The sequence below is a fragment of the Vombatus ursinus genome, unplaced genomic scaffold (genome assembly GCF_900497805.2).
Source record: "Vombatus ursinus unplaced genomic scaffold, bare-nosed wombat genome assembly UNPS02006779.1, whole genome shotgun sequence".
NCBI lineage: Eukaryota > Metazoa > Chordata > Mammalia > Diprotodontia > Vombatidae > Vombatus > Vombatus ursinus.
The window spans coordinates 13,309,768-13,332,621 of NW_020946557.1; the positions used below are offsets into that span (position 1 = coordinate 13,309,768).

The following is a 22,854-nucleotide window of genomic DNA, read 5'->3' on the forward strand; positions in this document are numbered from 1 at the left end:
ATTGATTGATTCTAAGAAGGGAAAAAAGTTGCCTGAAGCAGACCACAGCTGGTGCATTGCTTACCAAAAAGGACTTGTATAACAGGAGTAGAGTTAATTTGTTTTCCAATTTTAATATGACAGATATTTTACAGAATGTTTTTAGTCATTAGTCTGCTTAGCAATTTCAGTAGTTATGAATATTTGCTTATACAACTATACGGAATATTTCATTGACATTGTAATCCCAAGAATATCTAAGTGTGTGTTTTTTTTTCCTTCCACTCACCCTTACTCCCCTTTTTAGATTGTCCAGTTTATTGTTACATTGGTTCAGAATAACCAGCTCGTGAGTTTAAAACGCAAAAGGTAAGTTTACTTGTTTATAATAAAATCTTGCAAGGAAACAGGTAGCTAATTCCAAATACGGGAATTTACCCATAAACTACTGCATGGGAAGCTGAGGTGTCTTATATCCCAAGGGAATAACTACTACCTTTTACATCACTGGCTCTCAAACTTTGTGTTCTATACTCTTAAAAATAATTGAGGACCCCCTCCCTCCAAAGAGCTTTTATGTGGATTACATCTATTAATATTTGCTGTATTAGAGATTAAAACATATTAGTATTATTATGAAAATAATTTTGACCTTGGGGGTCCCTACCCACACCTAGAGAACCACTGTTTTATTCTGCCAGATGAATTTGTGTATATTCCTATTGCTGTGGCTCCCTGGTGTTTGTCCTGCTGTTGGGACAAGTTGCAGCATTAATGCAAATTCCTCTCTTCACCTGATTCCCCAGATCTCTACCTTCTCTCCCAAAAATGGGGAAATGCAACAGATGGAAAATGTGTTTTCTACAAAATTTATATAGAGCCGAAAGCCAGAATAAGTGGAGTACTAGAAGCAGAGTACTAGAGTTGGAGATAAGAGAGCAATCTCTGTTACCTGTACTGTTTATGCTTAGCGCTAATATTTACATTCTCTTTTACCTTGGTTGCCAAGAATGGACTAGGTGATAGCCATGACTACCACTGGCTACCTTTGGCATTCTCAGGATAAAGGTGTAGTAGAAGGACAAAGGAAGAAATTAAAAAGAAAAGAAAAAAAGAAAGCTTTGGCATTATTCATTTAAAAGCCAAAATTTTGCCTGAATTTGATTTAAAACTGCTTTGTAAACATTTGACTAAATCACTACCAATTTGTTTGGTAAATATTATCTTTTTATAGTGCCATAAAATTTTTTTGTAATTAGCGATAGATACCTGTAGTACCCCAGCCCTTATTTTTTGTGTGCTTGTATAACTAAATACATGAATTATTCTCCTGATTTTTCAGGCCTCTACTTTTAAATACTAATGGATCTCCAAAGACGAATCGATTTCAGCAGATTATCAAAGAACCAGCCAATAATCACCACCACAAAGTAACTTTTCTTTTTAAATCCTGTAATAATATTGTACTTTTACAAACAGCATTATTTAATGTTTCTACATTTAGTTCTTTTAATTAATGCTTAATTAATAAACACCTGTATTATGTTTTTTATGCCTTAGGTTAGATCTTCTAGTATAGTCACTTTTAAACTAGCTAGTCAGCATCATGAAACTGTGAGTTCTATGAGGGTAGATACTCTATTTCTTTAAACTGAATCGTGGCTTAAAAACACCCCTTTGAATTACTGCTTAAAATGTAACCTGCAGGATATTTAGAGTGATTCCTCTATATCAGTAATAACCTCATAAAATGAGTTAAGATTAGATACTAGGAATTCTAACGTATTAAAATGAGGTATCTTTAACTATATTTCTACTTAGATACAGCCTCTACTTTGGCATATGTAGTAATAATAACTGCAATGGAATTTTCTAGTGCTGCCGTCCACTGATATTTACTCATTCAGTTACTTTACCTCTTCTGGCAGACTGTGCTTGATTATTTTTTAAATGGGATTTTGCATTTAATCATAGAATGGTACCCTAGCCCCCAGCCACCTCAACACACAATAAAAAATGCCCATTGTAATTTGCTTTTCTTTTGAATTAAACTTTTGACTTCTTGTTGTTTTTTAAATCTGTCATTTCTAGAAATCCCCTTCCACCAAATAGACTCTCTCACATAAAAACAATTAAGCAAAAATACCTTTTACAGTAATTTGTCTGTTAAAGTATACACCATTTAGCCACCTCTCTACCAAGATGAGGAAGGGAGGTATGTTTCATTTGCTGTTCTATGGGACCATTATTGTTTTTTTAATTTCTCAGAGTCTGGCTTCATTTTTACTGATCTTTTTATTTAAATTGTTTTTACCTTATTTTAAGTGTGCATATTGTTTTAGTTCTGCTTACTTCACTGTACATCAGCTTATATAGATCTTCCCACGTTTCTCTGAACTTTCAGTTGTCATTTCTTATTGCACAATAATGGAACTTTTGTTTCTAATTATTGATGCTGTAGTTGATTTAGAAATTGGAACCTTGGTCTTAGACACATTTTCTTTTCTAATTTCATAGGTTCCACATAGTAGGACAGAGGGTTTAAAACCAAGGGAGCAGATTTCAGAGGACATCGTTATTTATGATGTCACTGATGATAATGTAGATGAAGAAAATGCTCCAGTTACTCCTGAAACCAATGAGGATGCTACATCTGACACTTCAAAGTAAGAAGATTTTGAAAATAAGTGTTAGAGGACAACTTTATAGGACTTGTTATTCAAGGAATACCTATTAAAGCCCAAATCAACTGATACTAGATTTTCACTAGTTTGTAATAGTAACTGCTCTGTAGGACTATTCAGCTAAGTTTTGAAACCTATATTAATTTAAACAAAAAAAAAAGCCAAAAGTTTAAAGTGAAACTGACTTGGATTAGTTGATGGGTTCTGCTGATAAAACACCAGGCTCTAGTCAGGATGCTTCCCTGCTTGGTGACTATAAGTAAATGTCATAACTTCTGAGCTAATGGCAACTGTTACCTACTACTAAGTTGTAGATAATTTTAGACCTGCTTCAGTAGTAGATGTTACTGAACCATCAAAAAGTCACAGGTGTTGACTTTGGCATAAGAAGGAAGAACCGTTAGAATGATTTAATAATTTTATTCTAGACTGTAATTCTAGAATGTAGGCCATTTTTCTAATAGCATCTAATATCGCTTTGTTCTCTGTGGTTTTTAAATCTAAAATATATGTTCTATCAATGTTAAATATCCAGAAATTTACAATTAGCGGTAGGAGCTTTAGGGAAAAGAATGTAACTGCTTTTTTTTTCTCTCCTATCCATGGCACAGTTGTAGCCAGTACCCTGATATTGTCATTGTAGAAGATGACAATGAGGATGATTATGCTGCTGTTATTCAGAGTGGGGACAAAAGAAGTGAACCAGCCAGTGTTCCAGTCAGTCACCATGTGAGTTCTGTCAGTGAGAGTGGCAGTTCGCTCATGTCTAGTGCTGTGCAGGTAAACAACTCGTCTACTCTGACTTCAGAAGATCCTGTCTCCATGATGGATTCTATCCTGAATGAAAACATCAATCTTTTAGGAAAGTGAGTAATTTAATTCTGAATACTAATTTTGAGCTTGATAAATTATTACTCTGTTTCTGTACTTCACTCTTACCTAGTAGATTTCTGCCTATTTTGTTTCTAACCCTTCAGTTTCTTCTTCAATCTTTGGAAAATTGAGTTATTCACTGAAGATTTATATCTAGTTTGCTAAATCCTTCTTTGGTCTGCTTAATTATGACTTCTTCTAAACCTAAAATTATGCTTGTAAATGCTAAATGTTTTCTTTTTTATCATCTCTGCCCTTTTTGTATATGTGATGATGTTGTCTATCCAGCCTCAACACAAAACAGGTACAAAGAATGCTAGCCTTAGAGTAAGAGGACCAGGGTTCAAATCATGGCTCTGACTCTTAATATTTGTGTGACCTCAGACAAGACACCCTGTCTGACCTTCAGTTTCTTAATCTAAAATAAGAATATTGGGGTAGGTAGGTGGCGCAGTGGTAGAGCTCCGGCCTTGGAGTCAGGAGGACCCAAGTTCAAATGTGACTCACCAAAAATGCAAATAAATAAATAAATAAACAAAATGAGCATATTTTGCTAGATAATCTTTAAGGTTTCTTTTTATTATTATTATTTTTTCTTTTCTTTTTCCTTTTTTTTTTCTTTTTTCTTTTGCCAGCTGACAATCTGCCTCATTTGGATGTGGCCCAGATTATCCACAGCTATTGTTTCCATGTTCCTTTGATTGTTTACAGACACTTTGGGGAGTGGAATACCTCCTTTTCTGAATACAGGGAGTTGTACCTGTTCACTCTCCTCCTCCCAACTTGGAAAGTTCCTAATCTATCATTCAATTAGAAATCAGATTACCTAATGTTGTATTGTTTCCTTTTAATTAACTGGTCTTATTTGATTGTTTTGTTTTTAACGTGTAGAAGTCTGTCTCCCCCTGTATTTTGAGTCCGTCTGAATCTAAGCTGAGGAGGTCTGGTCCTGCTTTGTTAGGCAGTTGGCATGCATTGCTTAATAAATCAATATGATCAGAAGATCAAACCTTTGTTTCTTTAGTCATTTCGTCTTTTACCCGCCACATTCAGAAGATGGCAGATGTATAAGAGTACAGAGGAAAGGGTTTTAAAAGCAGTACAATTAACTTTTAACTGGAAAGGAGTTCATTAAGTTTATTCAAGTTTCCTTTTTAACTCAAAGTGTTTATGTATTTGTTTTGCACACAAGCTAACATTTTAGGAATTTTAGCAACATAAACTTTAATATAATAGGTGAAGAGATGGTCGTGCTTAAAATTTTTCTGAAATCTTCCTCAATAGCTACTAGAATTTCATTTTCAGGTTTATACATGAGTCAAATATTATACAATTTAAATTTCTTTTGCTTCTTCATGATGATGTTTCCTTTTTAAATTGATAAATTCAGTACTGTGACTTCTCCTTAGCTTCTGGTCCAGCAGCTATATAAAAAATTTCCTTTGTGTTAAGGGTTGGCTCCAAGCATAGTGGTGTGATCATTCTCAAGACATAAATCTTTTTGTTTTGTTCCATGCCAGTAGCTACTCTTACTTCTTCAAAAAAGTTTTATTGGCTAATATTTGGGTGCCCACAGGATATATGTAGCAATTCACAAGGTTATTGACATGCATTTATTAGAATAGACATGGTCATTTTGCAGAAAAGGTAAGAATGAAACATTTAATAGATACAGAGTTACAACATTTTATAAAAATGACTTGGAGGAGAAAAGGTGAGTTTTGAGCATGTTGGCACCAAAGTAATCCAAATTAGTACTCTAATATTTAAGTAGTCTATATTTTAATTTTCTTTTTATTGGAATCTGAAGTTTGATATGCTGCTGGAAATACTTCTTTTACCTAGCCAGGTTGTTAGTGGGGTTTCAAAAATAATTTTAAATTTACATGCAGACACACATCTCAGAAGATGTAGTATTTCATTCTAACCTCTCTTTCTCCAGGGTTGAGCTGTTGGATTATCTTGACAGTATTGATTGCAGTCTAGAAGACTTCCAAGCCATGCTTTCTGGAAGACAGTTTAGCATAGACCCTGATCTACTGGTGGATGTAAGTGTTTTGTATACTCTTTCTCTTCGGATACATTTGTATTTCTCACAGCTATGAATAGAAATTAAAATAGTTTGGGGGGAGGGTTTTTGTTTGTTTTTGTATCCCACATGACTTTTCCTTTTTAAAATTCTGATGGTAGGCTTTGAAAGGATACCCATAGACTCTTTATCAGTGTGTTTAGAACATTTAGATCAGGGTATTCCCAGAGTAGCAGTTGAGTTTAATCCTTCAATTGCAGTATTTGAACTTTAATGAACAATACTGTTAAATCTGGGGTCTTGACTGACCTCGCTGTGATCTGAATAAGAATTATTAGAGGCCCTGACAAGCCAGGAAAGTTTTTATTTTTACATATATGTATACATATTTAAAATATACTTCCATTTTAAATGGAGATGCTACTTTTCATATGAAAATGTGACTTTGAAAGTCTGTTGCATTTCTAAATGTGATTCCTCAACACATCTTGGGGGCCACTGTCTTTCCCCTCCATTCTCACCTCTCCACAGATCACTGATTTCAAGCATTTTTTTTTACTAGGAGCCTTTATTTTTAACTCTTGTCCTTGTGTAAACTTCTCTTTGTGTTCGTTTGTTCTTTTACCCATACACACTCATTTTAACCAAGTTCTCGGACCTTCTGCCTTTGACCCTCACTACCACTGTGGATAAACTCCTCTTTTATCCTAAATAACTTTTCTTATCTCTTTGTTCTTCTACAAATGAAATCTACCTTTACCTTCTTAATACTACCTTCCCAGCTTTCCTTCCTAATTGAATGCTATTCTTCATCCACCTTAGACTTCTTGGGAGAGCAAGGTCAACTTATTCCTTGGTCCAGTATTAGTTCCAGACAGTTGTTTTACCCCCCTTATCTGCTTCTTTGCTTTGCTTTTTTTCTGCTACTTTTCAGCTTCTCTGACATTTGACTTCGACACCATCTCCAGAGCATCGTTACAGTCATCCAAGGGTTCCCCTTATATTGTTCTGATTGGGTTCTGCTCATAACTTTCTTTTTAACTTTACTTCAATCTCTGCTTGTCATCCTCAATAGCTTTAGCATCCTAACGGATGATAAAAAATCTTTGTCTCCATTTATTTCAGTTCCCTATCCAAATGGTACATTCTAGAATGCTGCTAGCAAGCTAACAAAGCTTGAAAATCCGGGGCACTCTAATTTCTACAGTTAATTCCAGGATGCTTCATTGTCAGTACTTCTGTTCCTTTCTTGTGGATGGACACCCTCGTGCATTTTTCAATGTGGTTTTCCCATTTTTTCCACCATCAAACAAAGCATCCTCACTCTTAGGAGATGGTTTTGCTTCCATTAATGAAATATTAAGGCCTTCTCACATGAGCATTGTCATCTACCTAGCATCTGTCTTCATCCTCTCCTTTTCTCCTCCTTCCTGTTTCTCTCCTACTGATTGGTTATATGACTGAACCAGTCTTACTGAGCCTCTGTTTCCTAATAAGTAAAATGAGGGTTAAACTTGATTCTCTTTCTGCACTAATAGCATATGGTTTGATTCTTTAAGGCTAAATCTTATTCTTTACCCAAGATCTCTAGCTTCAGGAAGAATCTTACTCCTACATCTTTTCTTTCCCTCTTAGTAACATTGGCACTTTTCTTTGTATATTCAGACATGCATGGATTTCCCTTATTTTGGGAAAAAAAAAAAGAAATTGGTTTTAGAACATTATTTAGCTACTGTCCTATTTTTTCTTCTTTTGCACCGTACAATTTCACAAGTCTTTGGTCTGTAGACTAACCTCCCTCCAGCATCCTGTACTACAAGATCATTAGTTTTCTTATATCTATTAGCTTGTTTCATTTCTAACTTGACCTGTGAAGCAGTTGGCCTTGTTGCTTGCTTTCTCCTCTGGCTTTTGTGATACTATTATTTCCTGGCTTTCCTCTTACTTTTCTGAGCACTTGATTGCCTTCTTTGCTGGTTTTTCATTCTGCTAGACTCTAGCTGACAGTTTATATTCCCTGGAACCAGTCATTTTCCTCGTTCTTTTCTCTACATTTTCTTCCTTAGAGAACTGCTTTCTTTTTTTGTCATGGCTTTACTTATGATATTATTCAAGTAAAAGTTGAATATTTTCCCAAATATGGATTAAATTTGACCTGAATAGAGCCTGTATATGCTAGAGGCATATATCTATGTGAAAAGGTAAAGATTTCATTTCAAGGGTGTGCCCTGGATGTCTGTTAATGTGGTATTAACCTCCATGGTGATGATTCCAGTTATACATGGAAGACAGTGTATATATGGGAAAGAGTGCTGACTCTAGAATCAAAGGAGCTGGATTCAGATCTCACTAGCTCTGCCTCCTATCTGTTTGACTTTGGACGAATCATTTAACCTCCTTGGGCTTCAGTTTCCTCATCTATAAAATAAGGAGGTTGAATTAGGTGACCTCTTTATTTTATTCTAGCTCCCTAGTTTTTTTGTCTGTATCAGCAAAGGAATCCCTTGTTGCAATGTCCCTGACAAGTGATCGTCTAGCCTCTAATTTGTAAACTTTAGTGAAGTATAACTATTACTTTTAAGGTAGCACATTCCACTTTTGGACAGTTTTAATTGGTTTTTGGTACATATGGGTCTTTTCTGTCATTGACTTCCTTAGAATGAATGCCTGGTAGTGGGTTGCTGAGTTAGAAGTTATGAACCGTTCACTAACTTTTCTTACAAAACTTCAAATTGTTTTATAGAAAGTTTGAACCAATTTTGCACAGTTACTCCTGCAATGTATTCTTACCGTAGCCTTTCCAAAACTGATGATATCCATCTTTTGTGATATTTGCAATATAGGTGTGGCGTGAAGCCTTAGTTGTTTTAATTTGCATTTCTCTCATTAGAAAGAAATTTTGAGCATTATTTCATATGGTTATTAATAATTTTCACTTCTCATTTTGAAAACTGTTCATATTCTTTGATAGTGTATATTTAACTATTGGTCTTCATTTATGTCAGTTTTCTATATACTTTAGATTTTTGTTGTTGTTGGTCCAGATCTGTAATTTAATTTCTGTAGAAAACTTTCCTTGAGGAAATTTCCTTTTCCAATGTAGAATGACATCTTCTCTGGTTGGCTTACTGGTGGGGGCAATACACATATACACATTTGTGTTTTATTTGCTTTAAAAGCATTTTCTCCATCACTTTCTTAAAACTAGACAGTCAACAAAAAACAATAACTGGAGCCCTGATTTTATAGTACTTGTTGATTTCTTAGGTGGATATGTTCACACTGAAAATTTAACAATCACCCCTCACAAGCTGGTATGAGCTGGCTCCAGCACAACACTGGCACAAACTCATTTGCAAAATATTATGTACCTAATGGAATGACAATGATGAATGATGGGAAACTTATAAGGAGTATCTCCTAACAAAATGATGAAAAATATAGAGGGGAAAATAAGAATGTAGGAAGCTTGGTGTGTGAAGAAACTAATCAAGATCATTCCAAGAACATTTATTTGTGATTCTGGGAGAATGACAAATAAATGTGAAAGGAATATATTTGCTAGTGTATCCTGCAGAGCTCTAGCTTCATCATCAAGAGTAATAGAACTACATAGATTATATGAAAAGTGGAAATGGCACATAAAAAACTGACGATACAGGAAGATCAACTGGACTTGATCAGATCTCCACAGAACAAATTCATGATGAAGGCAGTATGACAATTTTAAAAGCACTTAGGCATCATTTTCTTCAAGATTTTGTGAGGGGAATATTCCAGAAAGATCACAGATGATGTAACAAGGAAATTGGCTAAGCAGCCATAACTACTGAGTCAAATACTGACTTTCTTATCACTCTTAAGTATTTTATTATCCATATTACACCTGTGTGTAGTTATCTAAAGTCATCAGTTATATCATTGCCCATCTTCTTTGATAGTCTCATGAGAATTACCATTCTCTTCCCCAGCATTCTCTTCTCTGATATTTGGCTTGCCAGATATATGCCAGGAATGTTCTCCTCTACCCACCTCTCTGTTTTTCATTTTAAAGTTTTCTTGCTTAGATTTGCACATCTTCAGACTGGTCTTCATTTGGTGTGTTGCTTTCCTGATTACAGAGCTGTTGACAGTGATGACTCCTTTAAAAATTCAACCTGCCCTTACCTCTCATTTCAGCTCTTTTCTATAACATATTGGTTTTTGGATGATTTGTCATCCAAAATAATATGTCCATAACTAAACTAAACTCTACCCCTTCTAAATTTGCTTTTTCTACTCTCCTGGTTCCTATGACACCATCATCTTTTTTTTTTTATTAAATTTTATTTTTCTAAAACTTAAAATACATAATAAGAAAAGAAAAAGAAACATTATAAACTCAAATATTAAAACAAATACAAAATAAGAAAAGAAAAAAAATGTCATGTGCCCAGCAGAACATAAGAGAGGATTCAAAATATATAGCAGTAAATTTCCTTTTCAAGAAACCCTATGTGTAATAAATATTGCGTGTTGTGTTGAGAGCTATCCATCTTTGCTTCCTTGTAAGTTTTCTTTTGTTCTATGCTGTGCCCTTTTGCCTTTGTTCTTTTTTCCCCTTTTCACCTCCCCAGGCTACAGTTAAGTATGGATATATTTATATATGGATATAGATATATACATATATACATATATCCACATATACATACATATGTATAGAAACATATGCTTTCCCTAACAAATTCTTCTCCTGTTCTTTGTTTTATGTTTGTGCATATCTCTTATTTCCTATCCCTCCTGACTCCTCTACTTCATTTCTATCCTATACCTTGCCCTCCTATTACTTAACCTACTCCTACCCCCACAAGGATCCTTCCCTTATCCTCCCATTCCCATAAATCAAAACCCCCTTCTATACCTTCCTATGATCCATTCTCTCACCCTCCCATCTAAAGATCTCTTCCTTATCCTCCCATGCCCATTAATCTAAATATCCTTCTATACCGTCCCTATTAACCTATTCCCTCTCCTTCCCTATCCCCTTAGCATTTTATTTCTTTCTGAATTTAGAAGACTTTTATACTCTTGTAGATATATATGTATTGTTCCCTCTTGAAACCTTCCCAATGAAAGTAGAACTAACAATCCTTCTCCTCTAATTCCTCTGTGTTAGTTTTTCTTCTCGTACCTCATTTGTATAAAATAATTACTCTTTTTAGCTGTTCCTAAACAGTTTTACTTTTTAAACTCATATCATACTTAAGTCTACCCCTAATCTTTCTTACGAACTACCCCATTACTAATAACAATCCTAGACGTGTGTTTTACATTTTACATACATAGAAGGTAAACTGTCCTTATTGAATCCCTTGTAATTAATCTTTGGTATGTACTTTATATTTCTCTTTGCTCTTGCATGTCAAATCTTCTATTAAGTTCAGGTTGGTTTTTTTTTTTTTTTTTAACAAAGTCCTGAAAATCTGACAGTTCATTAAATATCCTTTTTTTCCCCCCCATTCACAATTATGCTTAGCTTTGCTAGGTATGATATTTTTGGCCAGAATGCTAGTTCTTTTGCTCTTCGACATATAGTTTTCCAAGACCTGTGGTCTTTTAGTGTTACCGCTGCTAGGTCTTGTGTGATTCTAATTGTGGCTCCACCATATTGAAATTGTTGTTGCTTTTTTGTTGTTGTTGTTGAGGCAGTTGAGGTTAAGTGACATGCCCAAGATCGCACAGCTTGTAAGTGTCTGAGGTGACATTTGAACTCAGGTCCTCCTGACTCCAGAGCCAGTGCTCTATCCACTGTGCCACCTAGCTGCTCCTCCCATAAATCTAAACACCCTTCTATACCCTGCTTTGACCTATTCCTTTACCCTCCCCTCTAAAGATCTTTCCCTTATCCTCTCCCCCTCTCTGTCCCCTTAGCATTTTATTTCTTTCTGAATTTAGAAGAATTTTATACTCTTGTAGATATATATGTATTGTTCCCTCTTGAAGCCATTCCCAGTGAAAGCAGGTTTCCAGAACTAACAAGTCTTCCTCCTCCATCTAATTCCTCTGTGTCATTTCTTCCTGTCGTACCTCATTTGTGTAAAATAATTACTCTTTTTTTAGCTGTTCCTAAATGTTTTTACTTTTTAAAGTCATATCACACTCACGTCTACCCCCATCTTTCTTACAAACTACCCAATTACTAATAACTATCTTAGACATACATTTTACATTTTACACGCATAAAAGGTAAACAGTCTGACCTTATTGAGTCCCTTGTAATTAGTTTTGTTTTTCTGGGATTGTTCTTTTTTTTTTTTTTTTTTTTTTTAGTTTTTCCTAAGTTTTTTTAGTTTTAAAGTCTTTTTAAGTTCTTCTGTGAATTCTTTTTGAGCAGCAAAGCTAAGCTTGCAATTCATAACATCACCTTCCTGATGTTATGGTCCTTTTCAAGAATAAAGGACGAACAACAACAGTAGGGAATGGTGATCATGAAAAGCCAACAGTGACTTCTGCAAGACCAGATCATGCCAGATTAACTTTTTTTTTCTCCTTTTTTGACTGAATTACTAAACTGGTAGGTCAAGGGAACAATACTCATATAGAATTACACAGATTTGAGGAAAGCATTAAAGTTTTTCATTCTATTAGTGTAAGGCCGAGGTTCAAAATACGTTCTGGATGATTGTATAATTAGATGACTTTGGAACTGGTTGAGTAACCAAGACTAAGAGGTCACTGCTAGTTTTTAGCTTTGAAAGTTTACAGTGTTGGGCACTAGGTTGCTGTACTTGGCCTTGTGTTGTTCAATATCGTTATCAGTGAGACAGATAAAGCTATAGATGGAATGTTTGTTACGATACTGGGAGGGTTAGCTGACAACACTGGATGTGAGGACACAAAAAGATTGTGACAGACTAGACGCTGGTCACTAGAGCATGGGATTTAACTAGTAAATAGGAGATGAAATTCAGTAGGGTTGAATATAAAGTCCTTATCCTTGAGTTCAAAAAGTTAACTTCACATTTGCAAGATGGGAGTCGTTTTGTTTGAAATAAGGAAGAAAGTTTTAGTGGACTACAAACTCAGTCAATATGAGTCAGCAGTGTTTTATGGCAGGCTAAAAAACTAATTTCCTCTTGGGCCACGGTAAGAGAGGAGTAGCTTTCAGAAGGAAGTTGTTAGTTCTTGCTTGGCTCCCTACTCCTTTTACAGCTGGGTTCACCTCTGCAGTCTGCCTCTTTGCTTGTGTTCCTAGGGCCTGCAGGCCTGTACCAGCTTAACTTGGTAGTGTTCATCAAATGTGAGATTACTACACAGGGAAGTTGAGGAAAGTTTCCAGAACCTAGCAGCAAAACAAAACAAATTGTGCAAATCTTGATAGATTTCTGGATTTTATGTAAAAACTTATCTAATGTACTTATTTTATATGTACTTCTCTATGCTAAAATTAAACTTTAATCTTCCAAAAAAAAAGTTGTACTTTCTGTGCTGTACTCTCATCAGACCACATCTGAAATAATGTATTTAGTTATAGATGCCATAGCTTAAGAGAAATAGTGTCCTGCTGTAGGATGGTTGGTATATGTAGGTAGCTGTGTGACCCTGGGCAAGTCACTTAACCTTCCCCTCACTTTCTTCTTCAGTGAAGTGAGCTGGAGAAGGAAATGGCAAATCACTCTAGTAGCTTTGCCAAGAAAGCCCCAAATGGAGTTACAGAAAGTTGGATGCAATTGAAATGACTGAATAACAGCAGCAGGATAGTAAAGGTCTTTGTGTCCTTGCCACATAAAGATGGAGCAGAGGAACTAGGGATACTTAGCTTAGAAAAGAGATGTTGAGAGAGAGTATCTCGATGTATTTGAAGGGCTATCATGTGGAAGAAGGACTAGATTTGTTCTGTTTGTCCCTTGAAGGGAGAGCTAGGAACAATAGGTGGAAGCTGAAAGGTTTTCTGTCAATAAAATTTTGCTAATAATTAAAGATGTACAGTATCCAAAATTGGATTGGGCTGCCTCAGGGGGTTCCCTCTCCCTGGAGCTCCTCAGAGCAAATGTTGGATTTGACCACTTATCAGGCATGTTGTTGTGAATATTCTTTTTAGGAAATAGGTTGAACTAGATGGTCCCTTCCAACATTGAAATTCTGCAGTATCCTTGGTCCTTTTTTTTATTGCATTATTACATAAAGCCCTTTACTGATTTCCTTTTTCTCTTCATATTTGCTGATTTTATTTCATTATAGTAATACATTATATTAATGTTCCAGAATTTAACTATTCCTTATTTTAAAATATATTTATAATGGATTTGTTGTTTCTTTTTTTGTTTTTTTCATACCAATCATTTCCCCTTAACCTGTCTTCCTTTGAACCTTTCATTTTAATAACAGCAAAGTATCACCAAATAAGTAAAGCCAGCTGACAGTTTCTAATACTGACAGCATATACCACATTACTCATCCATAGATCCTGCCTCTTTCCTGAGTGGAAGGATAGTATTTTTCCTTAAGTTCCCTAAGATAAGATTATTCGTTACAATTTATCATAGTTTGGCTGCTTTTTTAGGTCATTATTTACATTATTTGTTGTGTGTGTGTGTGTATATTTTTTTCTTGGTTCTACCTTCTTCATTCCTTCATACAAGTCATCCATGTTTCTCTAAATTTCTCATTAATCATTTCTTATGGTATATTGATAAGCTATTGCATTTGTATTCCATAGATTTTTTCAGCCATTCCTCATTCAGCGGGCATTTTTCTGCTTTAATTTTTTTTTTTTTGGTACCACAATTTACTGGTATAAATATTTTGATATAAGTATATAGGATTTTTCTTTTTTTCTCGTTAACCTTTAGGTATCTGTCCAGTAGTAGTTTGCTAGATCAAAGTTTATGAATAGTGTTTTGACTTTTCTTATGAAATTTCCAATTGATTTCCAAAATGGTTAGACCACTTCATTATTCCACCAGCAGTGTACTGTAGTTTCTGCAGCTCCTCTAATGCTTTTTTTCTTAATGGTATTTTGTTTCTTTCCAATTATGGATAAAGATAGTTTTCAACATTCATTTTTGAGTTCCAAATTTTTCTCTCTCCTTTCCCCCCAAAGACAGCAAGCGATCTGATATAGGTTGTACATGTATAATCTTGTTAAACATATTTCCACATTAGTTATGTTGTGAAAGAAGAATCAGAACAAAGGGTAAAAATCATGAGAAAGAAAAAACAAAAAAAGGTGAAAATAGTATGCTTTGATCCTCATAGTTCTTTCTCTGGGTGTAGTTAGCATTTTTCATCATGAGTCTTTGGAATTGTCTTGGATCATTGTATTGCTGATAAAAGCTGAATCCATTGTAGTTAATTCTCACACAGTGTTGCTGATGCTGTGTACAATGTTCTCCTGGTTCTGCTCACTTCACTCATCATCAGTTTGTGTAAGTTTTTTCTGAAATCTCTGCTCATCATTTCTTAGTACAATAGCATTCCGTCATAGTCATATACTATAACTTGTTCAGTCATTCCCCAATTGATGGGCATCCCTTCAATTTCTAATTCTTTGCCACCACAAAAAGAGTTGCTACATGTTTGTACATATGGGTCCTTTTCCCTTTTTTATTATCTGTTTGGGTTATAGACCTAGTAGTGGTATTGTTGCTTCAAAGGGTTTGCACAGTTTGGTTGCCTTTTGGACATAGTTCTAAATGCTCCCCAGAATGGTTGAATCAGTTCACAGCTCCACTAACAATGCATTTGTGTTCTAATTTTCCTTTGACTTCTCCAGTGTTTATCATTTTCCTTTTCTGTCATATTAGCCAATCTGATATGTGTGATGTGGTACCTCAGAGTTGTTTTAATTTGCATTTCTCTCATCAATAGTGACTCTCACTTACCTTCAATCTTTCCCTATCTTCTGTCTGCTTCTCTACTGCTTACAAACATGCTTTTCCCATCCTGAGAAAATCTCACTTGACACATCCATCTCATCTTTCTCTCTCCTTTCTGGCTGAATCCTTGGAAAGACTGTCTGCAACAGGTACCTCCACTTCTTTTCCTCATTTTTTCCTAACTCCGTGCAGTCTGACTTTTTGATCTCATCATTACAATGAAATTGCTCTCTAGAAAGTTAATGATTTCTAATGGCTTTTTCTCAGTCCTTATTCTTCTTGACCTCTCTGAAGCCTTTGACATCATTGATCATCCTCTTCTCTTTGATACTGTGTTCTCTCTTGGTTTTCAAGATACTACCTTCTTCTGGTTCTCCTGTCACATATCTGACTGTTCCTTTTCAGTCTTCTTTGTTGAATCGTCATCCAGTTCTTGCTTGCTAACCACAGGTTTCCCATAAGACAGTGTGGCCGTCTTCTCTTCTCCCAGTGGACGTGGTGATCTTATTAGCACCCATGATTCAATTATCATCTTTGCTGACAATTATCAAATCTACTTGCTCTAATCTTTCTGCTGACCTCCAGTCTTGCACCTCCAGCTGTCTATTGCACATGTCAAATTCAGTGTCCCATAGATGACTTAAACTCAACATGTCCAAAACTAAATTTGTTATCTTTTCCCCACAAAATCCTCCCTCTTCCTGGTTTCCTTATTGCTGTTGAGGGTACCACCAACCTTACAGTTACCCAAGCTGGCAACTTAGGTCATCCTCAATTCCTCTCACACTCTTTCCCCAACCCCAGTCCCATATTAAATGTTGCCAAAACCTGTCCATTTTAACTTTGTAACATCTCTCATACCCCCTTCTTTTCCCTGACACTGCCACCATCCTAGAGTAGCCCTCATCACCTCATGCCTGCACTGTTGTAATAGCTTGCTGTTTGGTCTTCCTGCCTCAAGTATCTCCCCACTTCAGTCTCTCCTCTACTCAGGTGTCAAAGTGATCTTTCTAAAGTCTGTGTTTCCATCCCCACCCCCCACTCCATCCCCACTTAGTAAACTCTATTGGTTCCCTAGCACCTCCAGGATCAGATATAAAATCCTCTGTTGGGAGTTTTAAAACCTTCATAACCTTTCTTTCCCTTCTTCTTTTTGAGTCTTCTTATACCTCCTTACCCCCCACCCCTCACCACCCTCATTCCCCTCCGCAGACACATCCAGTGAATTAGCCTTCTTGCTGTTCTTGTGTAAGATACTCCATTTCCTGACTCCAGCATTTTCACTGGCTTCTTCATGCCTAGAATTCTCTCCCCCCCCTAATTTCTACCTCTTCACTTCCCTACCTTTCTTCAAGTTCTAGTCAAAATCTACCCTTTCTACACAAAGTCTTTCCTTATCCTTTGTAATTCTAGTTCCTTTATTCTGTTAATTTCCAGTGTAGCCTGTATATAGCTTTGTGCAGAGTTGTTTGCATGTTGTCTTTCCGTTTACATTGTGAGCTCCTAGAAAACAGCATCTGACTTTTTGCCTTTCTGTGTATCCCAGGCACTTAGTATAGTACCTGTCTTATAGCAGGTATTTAATAAATGTTTATTGATTGATTGACCACTATAGCATTCTTCTTCCCAAAGTACCAATTTTTACTCTGAATTTGCCTTGAACTTGCCTTTACTCTGAATTTACTCTGATACTTCTGTTAATTCTACCTTGCTTCCAGGATATAGTCCTAGAGGAAATAATGTAATTTTCCCTTGTTCACTCAAGGGGACATAATATGACCCTTCTGCTAAGCACATGCTGTGCACAGAAGTTTCCTAAGGACATACAAAGATGATAAAGTTCTAGTCCCCTCATTTAACAGTCAATACTTATCAACTCACTGTATGACCCTGGGCAAGTCACTTAACACCCATTGCGCAACCCAAAAAAAAAAAAACTTATCAACTATCATTCCCATTTCTACTCCATGTCTGTTTTCATGCTACTCCCTCCTCCCAGTTCTGTTCCTGTCCAAATCCAAACTTAACTTTTTTCTCTTCCTGTTATAAGGCTTCCAGTACCCTTCCTCATGAATCTTGCTCTGTCTTATATATCTAGTACTCTCACATGTCCAGCTTTTTTTTTTCTTTAACTGTTTTAATACCAAATACTTATGGAATGAATAAATTTGTTTGAGTTGCAAAATATATAGATCTCAAATAGGTGACCCACTAGTGCATGCTAGCAGAGCCCTGTTTAGTAAGAACTTAAGGTTTCTTGTGACAGCCAGGGGGAGAGAGCAATATTGGGAGATTCTTTTAAGAGTGTATTTGTATTAGGAGCAAATGTTACTTTTTAACTATAGCCTTAGTACTATTTTCTTGGAGCAGGGGTCTTCAGTCTCTTTAGTCAAACCCTATTGGGGCTACTAAGTGCTCCAAACAGTACCATTTTAGTACTGACTGCAACCTAGGGAGACAGGATAATGTCATTGAGATGCTTAAATAATGAGGAAAAAAAATCCAAAGAAAGAGGGATTGAGTTGGAAGGGAAAAGAGAAAGGAAAAAGTTTAAAAGTGGTGGGATATCAGCACTAGTTGTCTTAGGTGCCCCTAGATTGCCTCCCTGTGCCTTAGTGGAACCCTTGAAACAAGAAAGAGGAGTATGAAACAATAGGAAGAAAATTCCATGTGATAGATGGCAAAGAAATTCTATCTGGTATATGGCTTTCTTTGTTTTATCTTTTTTTTTTTTCCTCATGTCAGAATTTTCTCTAGATAATATTCCTGCTTGTGAACTCTTCTCTTTACCTGACAAGACCTCTGCCTATCGTGGCTTTTTGAAAATCATGAGCAAATATAATATTTTTGAATACTTATACAATGTCTCATTTGGTCTTTCAGCTTTTCACTAGCTCTGTGCAGATGAATCCCACAGATTACATCAATAATACAAAAGTAAGTTTTAGTTGATATTGCGCAGGACCCATAGCTGTAAAAAAAAAAATCTGAAATAATATCCTGTTAACTAGAAAGCAGTGAGATTGTTCTGTCACTAAAGAAAAGCATTTTGTTTTCTAATAAAATGTAATAGGTCTAATGGAGGTATTGGAGTTCTGGGTAAAAACTTTAGTGGTGATTGTTCTTTTGGAACTTAAGAGATAAACAATTAGTGTAAAATGTAGTTGGATATTGGACAATCTCCTAATTAAAGTTCAGATTGTGAAGGAGGAACTTTGAAATAATAATGACATATTAAATATACTGAAGATGTAAATATATACATACATTCCATACTTCTAAACAACTTCGTGATAGAGAGAGGCAGTGTTATACCATGAAGAACTATCTTGAGTATGGCTCCAGCACCTGATCTAATCTGAGAGTTCCTTGGCAAGAAATTTATTATCTCTAATCCTCAGTTTACTCATCTGTAAACTGATAATACTTAGACTACTCCACAGAGTTGTTGGCAGGAAAGTGCTTCATAACCTTGTTGCACGATATAATTGTGGGTTATTAGTAGTATGTTTTTCTGGAAACTGTTCCTGTGATAATTCCTTTTATTACTATGCTAAATTTTCTGACAGTATATGTGAAAGTGTCAATAATTTGGACTAATATGGAGGTGTAGCAAGTTTAAATTAATGAAACTAGAATTGTAGACTATTTAAAGAAATTAACTTTTTAATATAATAACTTCTGAGCTAACAAAGTATTATCAAATAGAGATTTCTGAGTGACCTGCTTTAATGACCAGATAAAGATGATTTGTAATTATCATATCATAATCATAAGGGGTCTGGTGTGGCAGCATACTGTAAGTCCCTGCTACTTGAGGGAGGCTGAGGCTGGTGGATTGCTTGAACTTAGGAGTTCTGAGCTGCAGTAGGACTAAAGTTAGTTGGTTGTACTCACTAAGTCTAGCACCAATATGGTGAATCCCTGGGAGCAAGGGGTGAGGAGACAGAATGGAGAAGATTAAAGCTTCCATGTGGATTAACATTGGGGTCAGGCCCATGAGTGGCCTCTGTATTTCCAGGTAAGGATAGATAGGGAAAGCTAGTCCCAAATAATACTCAAAGGTTCATAAGATTTTAGAGCTGTAAGGGACCATAGAAAGATCTTCTAGTCAAACCCCTCATTTTGCAAATGAGAAAACTGGGGCCAAGAGAACAAAATGGACTTAATAAAAGTCACAGAAGTCATAAGTAACAGCCTGTATTTGAACTCATATCTTTAGATTCCAAATTTAGTGTTTTTTATACCATGTTATCTTAGGTAGGCAAAAATTCCCTTCATCTTGGTTTTTATAATCTTAATTTGTTTAGCACATACACTTTTTTTAAAGTTTTAAAGTAAATGAATCCATCCTCTGAGAATTATCACATATCCCAAATTATTTGTTTACTTTTTTATTTTATTTTTATTAGGTTTTTAAATTTTTTTTTTATTATTTATTTTTATTCTAACACTCAATGGTCGAGGGATGGGGGGAAAGCATACTAAAGTAATTCTTATTGTGTATTATTTTTGAGTGTTGGCATGTATGTGTACAATTTATTGGCTGACTCTGGGTCTTCATAAAACCACCTACTGTTGCTCCTTTGTCAAAATTAAATACCAAGAAACCAGTTTTTACATACATTCATATATATGTGTATATATAAAATATACATATTATATATTATATATCATGTAGTATAGATAATATATAAATATGTTTTATATATAAAATACCTCTGTGTGTATGCATCTCCATAAAAATATGATATACTTGATTACTTGTGTTACTTTTCATGGCTCCTCAACCATATTATGAATGTGTTCCCATGTTACTTAGTCATACAGTCTTATTTCTGGAAGAGATCTTTACTCTTGTGTGTATTTAGTATATGTGCTTCTCTTTTTGATTCTTTACTATCTTCTATGTTGTCAGTCACTCCTTTAGCACAGGTCAGGATCTTTCTAAGATTGAGACACTATCACAAAAGTGCCAGGAACTGAAAGTTGAGCAGCTGCAGAGTTGCCTATAATTCTGCTGAACAATATTGATTTACTGAGATTTTCACTTAGGACTGTATAGTTAATGAAAAATAACTGTATTGAATAAAAATAAAGCAGGTCCCAAATGTTTTTCAACAGATGCTTAATAAGAACTCACTCAAAAATTTCTATTTTCCTCTGTACCATCTTAAGTGAATAAGATATAGGCATTCTATTTATGCTTGATATAGAATAATGCCAGACTTATCCAGCGTGCAGAACTCTGAGACAACCCTTTTTTCCTCAGAAGTACTCAAAAAAGCCTTCAACTTCTCTTAGAGTCCCATTGCTATCATCTTAGTTCATACCTTACACACCAGTTTAATCTTTCTAAAGCATGACTATGATCATCATTAAGTGGGATTCATCATTGCCCAGTAAATCACATCCAAATCCCTTCGCTAGTATTCAAGTCCTTTTCTATCTGGCCTCACTCAGCTTTTCTGTTTTTATTGCCCGTTGCTGTTCCTCACATAGCCCAGTACTAGTCAGGCTGTGCAACTCATAGTTGTGTTCTCTTCTTCTGAAATGGTCTCTCTTCCAAATCTATATTTCATTAAAACTCTACCTTCCCTTTTAGGTCCAGTTCAAGTGTTACTGCCTCTTCTTTGAAGCCTTTCCTAGTTTTACCTCCTTATCCCCTTTCCCATCTAGGAATGATGTTTCTTTCCTTTGAACTCCCATAGCCCTTCCTTCTTACCTTCCTTTTTGGCCTTATAGTATACTATGTATTAGGGTTGCTTGTAAGTCTCTTCTCTCTCCAACTAGAGTGTTAAGTTCAGTTAAAGCTGTCTCCATCTTCATATTCCTCACATGTATATACAACAAAGAATTTGGACTAGACCTTTGTTAACTCTAAGGTCCCTTCCAGCACTTAACGTTCTAGGACTGATATTTATACTTTTCTGTATCAATATTTGATGTAGAGGTAAGTTTTCAAGAAATCAGAAAAGATGCATGCATAATATTTGACTATGTTGGGTTTTTTCCCCAGTTGGAAAATAAAGGATCAGACACTAATAAGAATAATGAAGTTCAGCCAACTTCAGAAGATGGAAAAAATTCTAAGCCTAAATCAGGTATGTGTATAAGATGCAATGTTGAGATATTTTTTATCTTTTGTTGGTACTATTTGTTTGTTTGTTTTGTTTTTTACCCCACCATCAGTTCTCAGTAATCTTCACATTTACAACCTCCACCTTCCTTCTTGGCCAATCTTTTCTTAATTATGCAAAATCAACTAACAGTGATAGCAGTAAGCAGCATTTGTAGATACTTTGCTTGAGAGGACTACACAGAAAAATAAGTTGTATGCCATGTCTATACTAGCATTTTCTGACACTTTGTGTCATATGAGAGATGTAAAATATAAGACAAAGCAAGTGAATTAAGAGAGCCATGGAATAGTGTTTTGTACAAAGTCCAAAGCTGCTGAGAAAAGTTTTCGTTGACCACAGTGGAGAGGAATCATGGCTCTGGAACTAGAAGGGGTCCCTTGGTTTTATAAACGAGAGAACAGGGCCAGAGAGTTGACATGGTCACACAGGTAACATTTGGCAAAGGCCTCCTGAGGTGGTGAGGTGGTTGCAGTGTCAAAGGAGAGAAGGAAGTGTATATAAGAGGTATTACAAAGATAAAAGATTGGATATGGAGGGTGAGAGTGAGGAGTTGAGGATGACACCTAGGTTGACAGCCAAGTTGACTGGATGGATGGTGGTATACTTGACAGTAACAGGGAAGTTAGGAAGAGGGGAGGGGTGGGGGTGGGTGGGGAGAGTTAATGAATTCATTTTGGACATGCTGAGTTTGATATTCTGTTTTCAAAGAAATATGAATGCTAATTGCTGTGCAGTTTATTAACAATGTACCAAATAATACAAAGATCTTTAAATATTAGAGGGCAGCAAGATGGCACATGGATAAAGTGCCAGGCCTGAAGTCAGGAATATGAGTCTTACTGAGTTCAAATCTGGCCTCAAGACTCTTACCTAACTGTGTGATCCTGGGCACATCATTTAACCCTGTTTGCCTCAGTTTTCTCATCTGTGAAATGAGTTGGAGAAGGAAATGGCAAACCACTCCAGTATCTTTTGCCAAGAAAACCCCAAATGGGGTCTTGAAGAGTTAAGTCAGACATGACTGAAACAACTGAATAACAACAAATTTAAATATTTCAGCAATATATCAGGGTGAGGAAGATCACAATCACCATCAGTTGCAACTGCAGACTTCTTAACTATGGAAACATAGTCCCATCATTTAGCTGTCTCAGGTTGGTAATCACATTTTCTCAGGAAATATCTTTTTAGCCTTTCTCAGGGATAGTGAACTAAAAGTCTCTCAGGAAGGAAGTCCTTTTAGTCCTTTCTCAATACCTCATACAGTCTCTCTGGTCATGACAGTTAAA

At 35.7% G+C, this 22,854-nt stretch overlaps 1 protein-coding gene across 3 annotated transcripts in view; it reads left to right on the plus strand.

Moving 5' to 3' along the window:
- HSF2 (heat shock transcription factor 2) overlaps positions 1 to 22,854 on the plus strand; it is a 44,298-nt gene that overhangs the window by 19,999 nt on the left and 1,445 nt on the right. Inside the window, exons 6-13 of one of the 3 annotated variants that reach the window (XM_027848595.1) lie at positions 287 to 348; positions 1,322 to 1,409; positions 2,497 to 2,645; positions 3,275 to 3,529; positions 5,479 to 5,584; positions 18,306 to 18,359; positions 21,442 to 21,526; positions 22,625 to 22,719. In XM_027848595.1, the coding sequence (XP_027704396.1) occupies positions 287 to 348; positions 1,322 to 1,409; positions 2,497 to 2,645; positions 3,275 to 3,529; positions 5,479 to 5,584; positions 18,306 to 18,359; positions 21,442 to 21,526; positions 22,625 to 22,683 (858 nt within the window). In that variant the 3' untranslated portion in view covers positions 22,684 to 22,719. The remainder of the gene's footprint in view (positions 1 to 286; positions 349 to 1,321; positions 1,410 to 2,496; positions 2,646 to 3,274; positions 3,530 to 5,478; positions 5,585 to 18,305; positions 18,360 to 21,441; positions 21,527 to 22,624; positions 22,720 to 22,854) is intronic. The other 2 variants (XM_027848593.1, XM_027848594.1) reach the window with 2 other exon arrangements.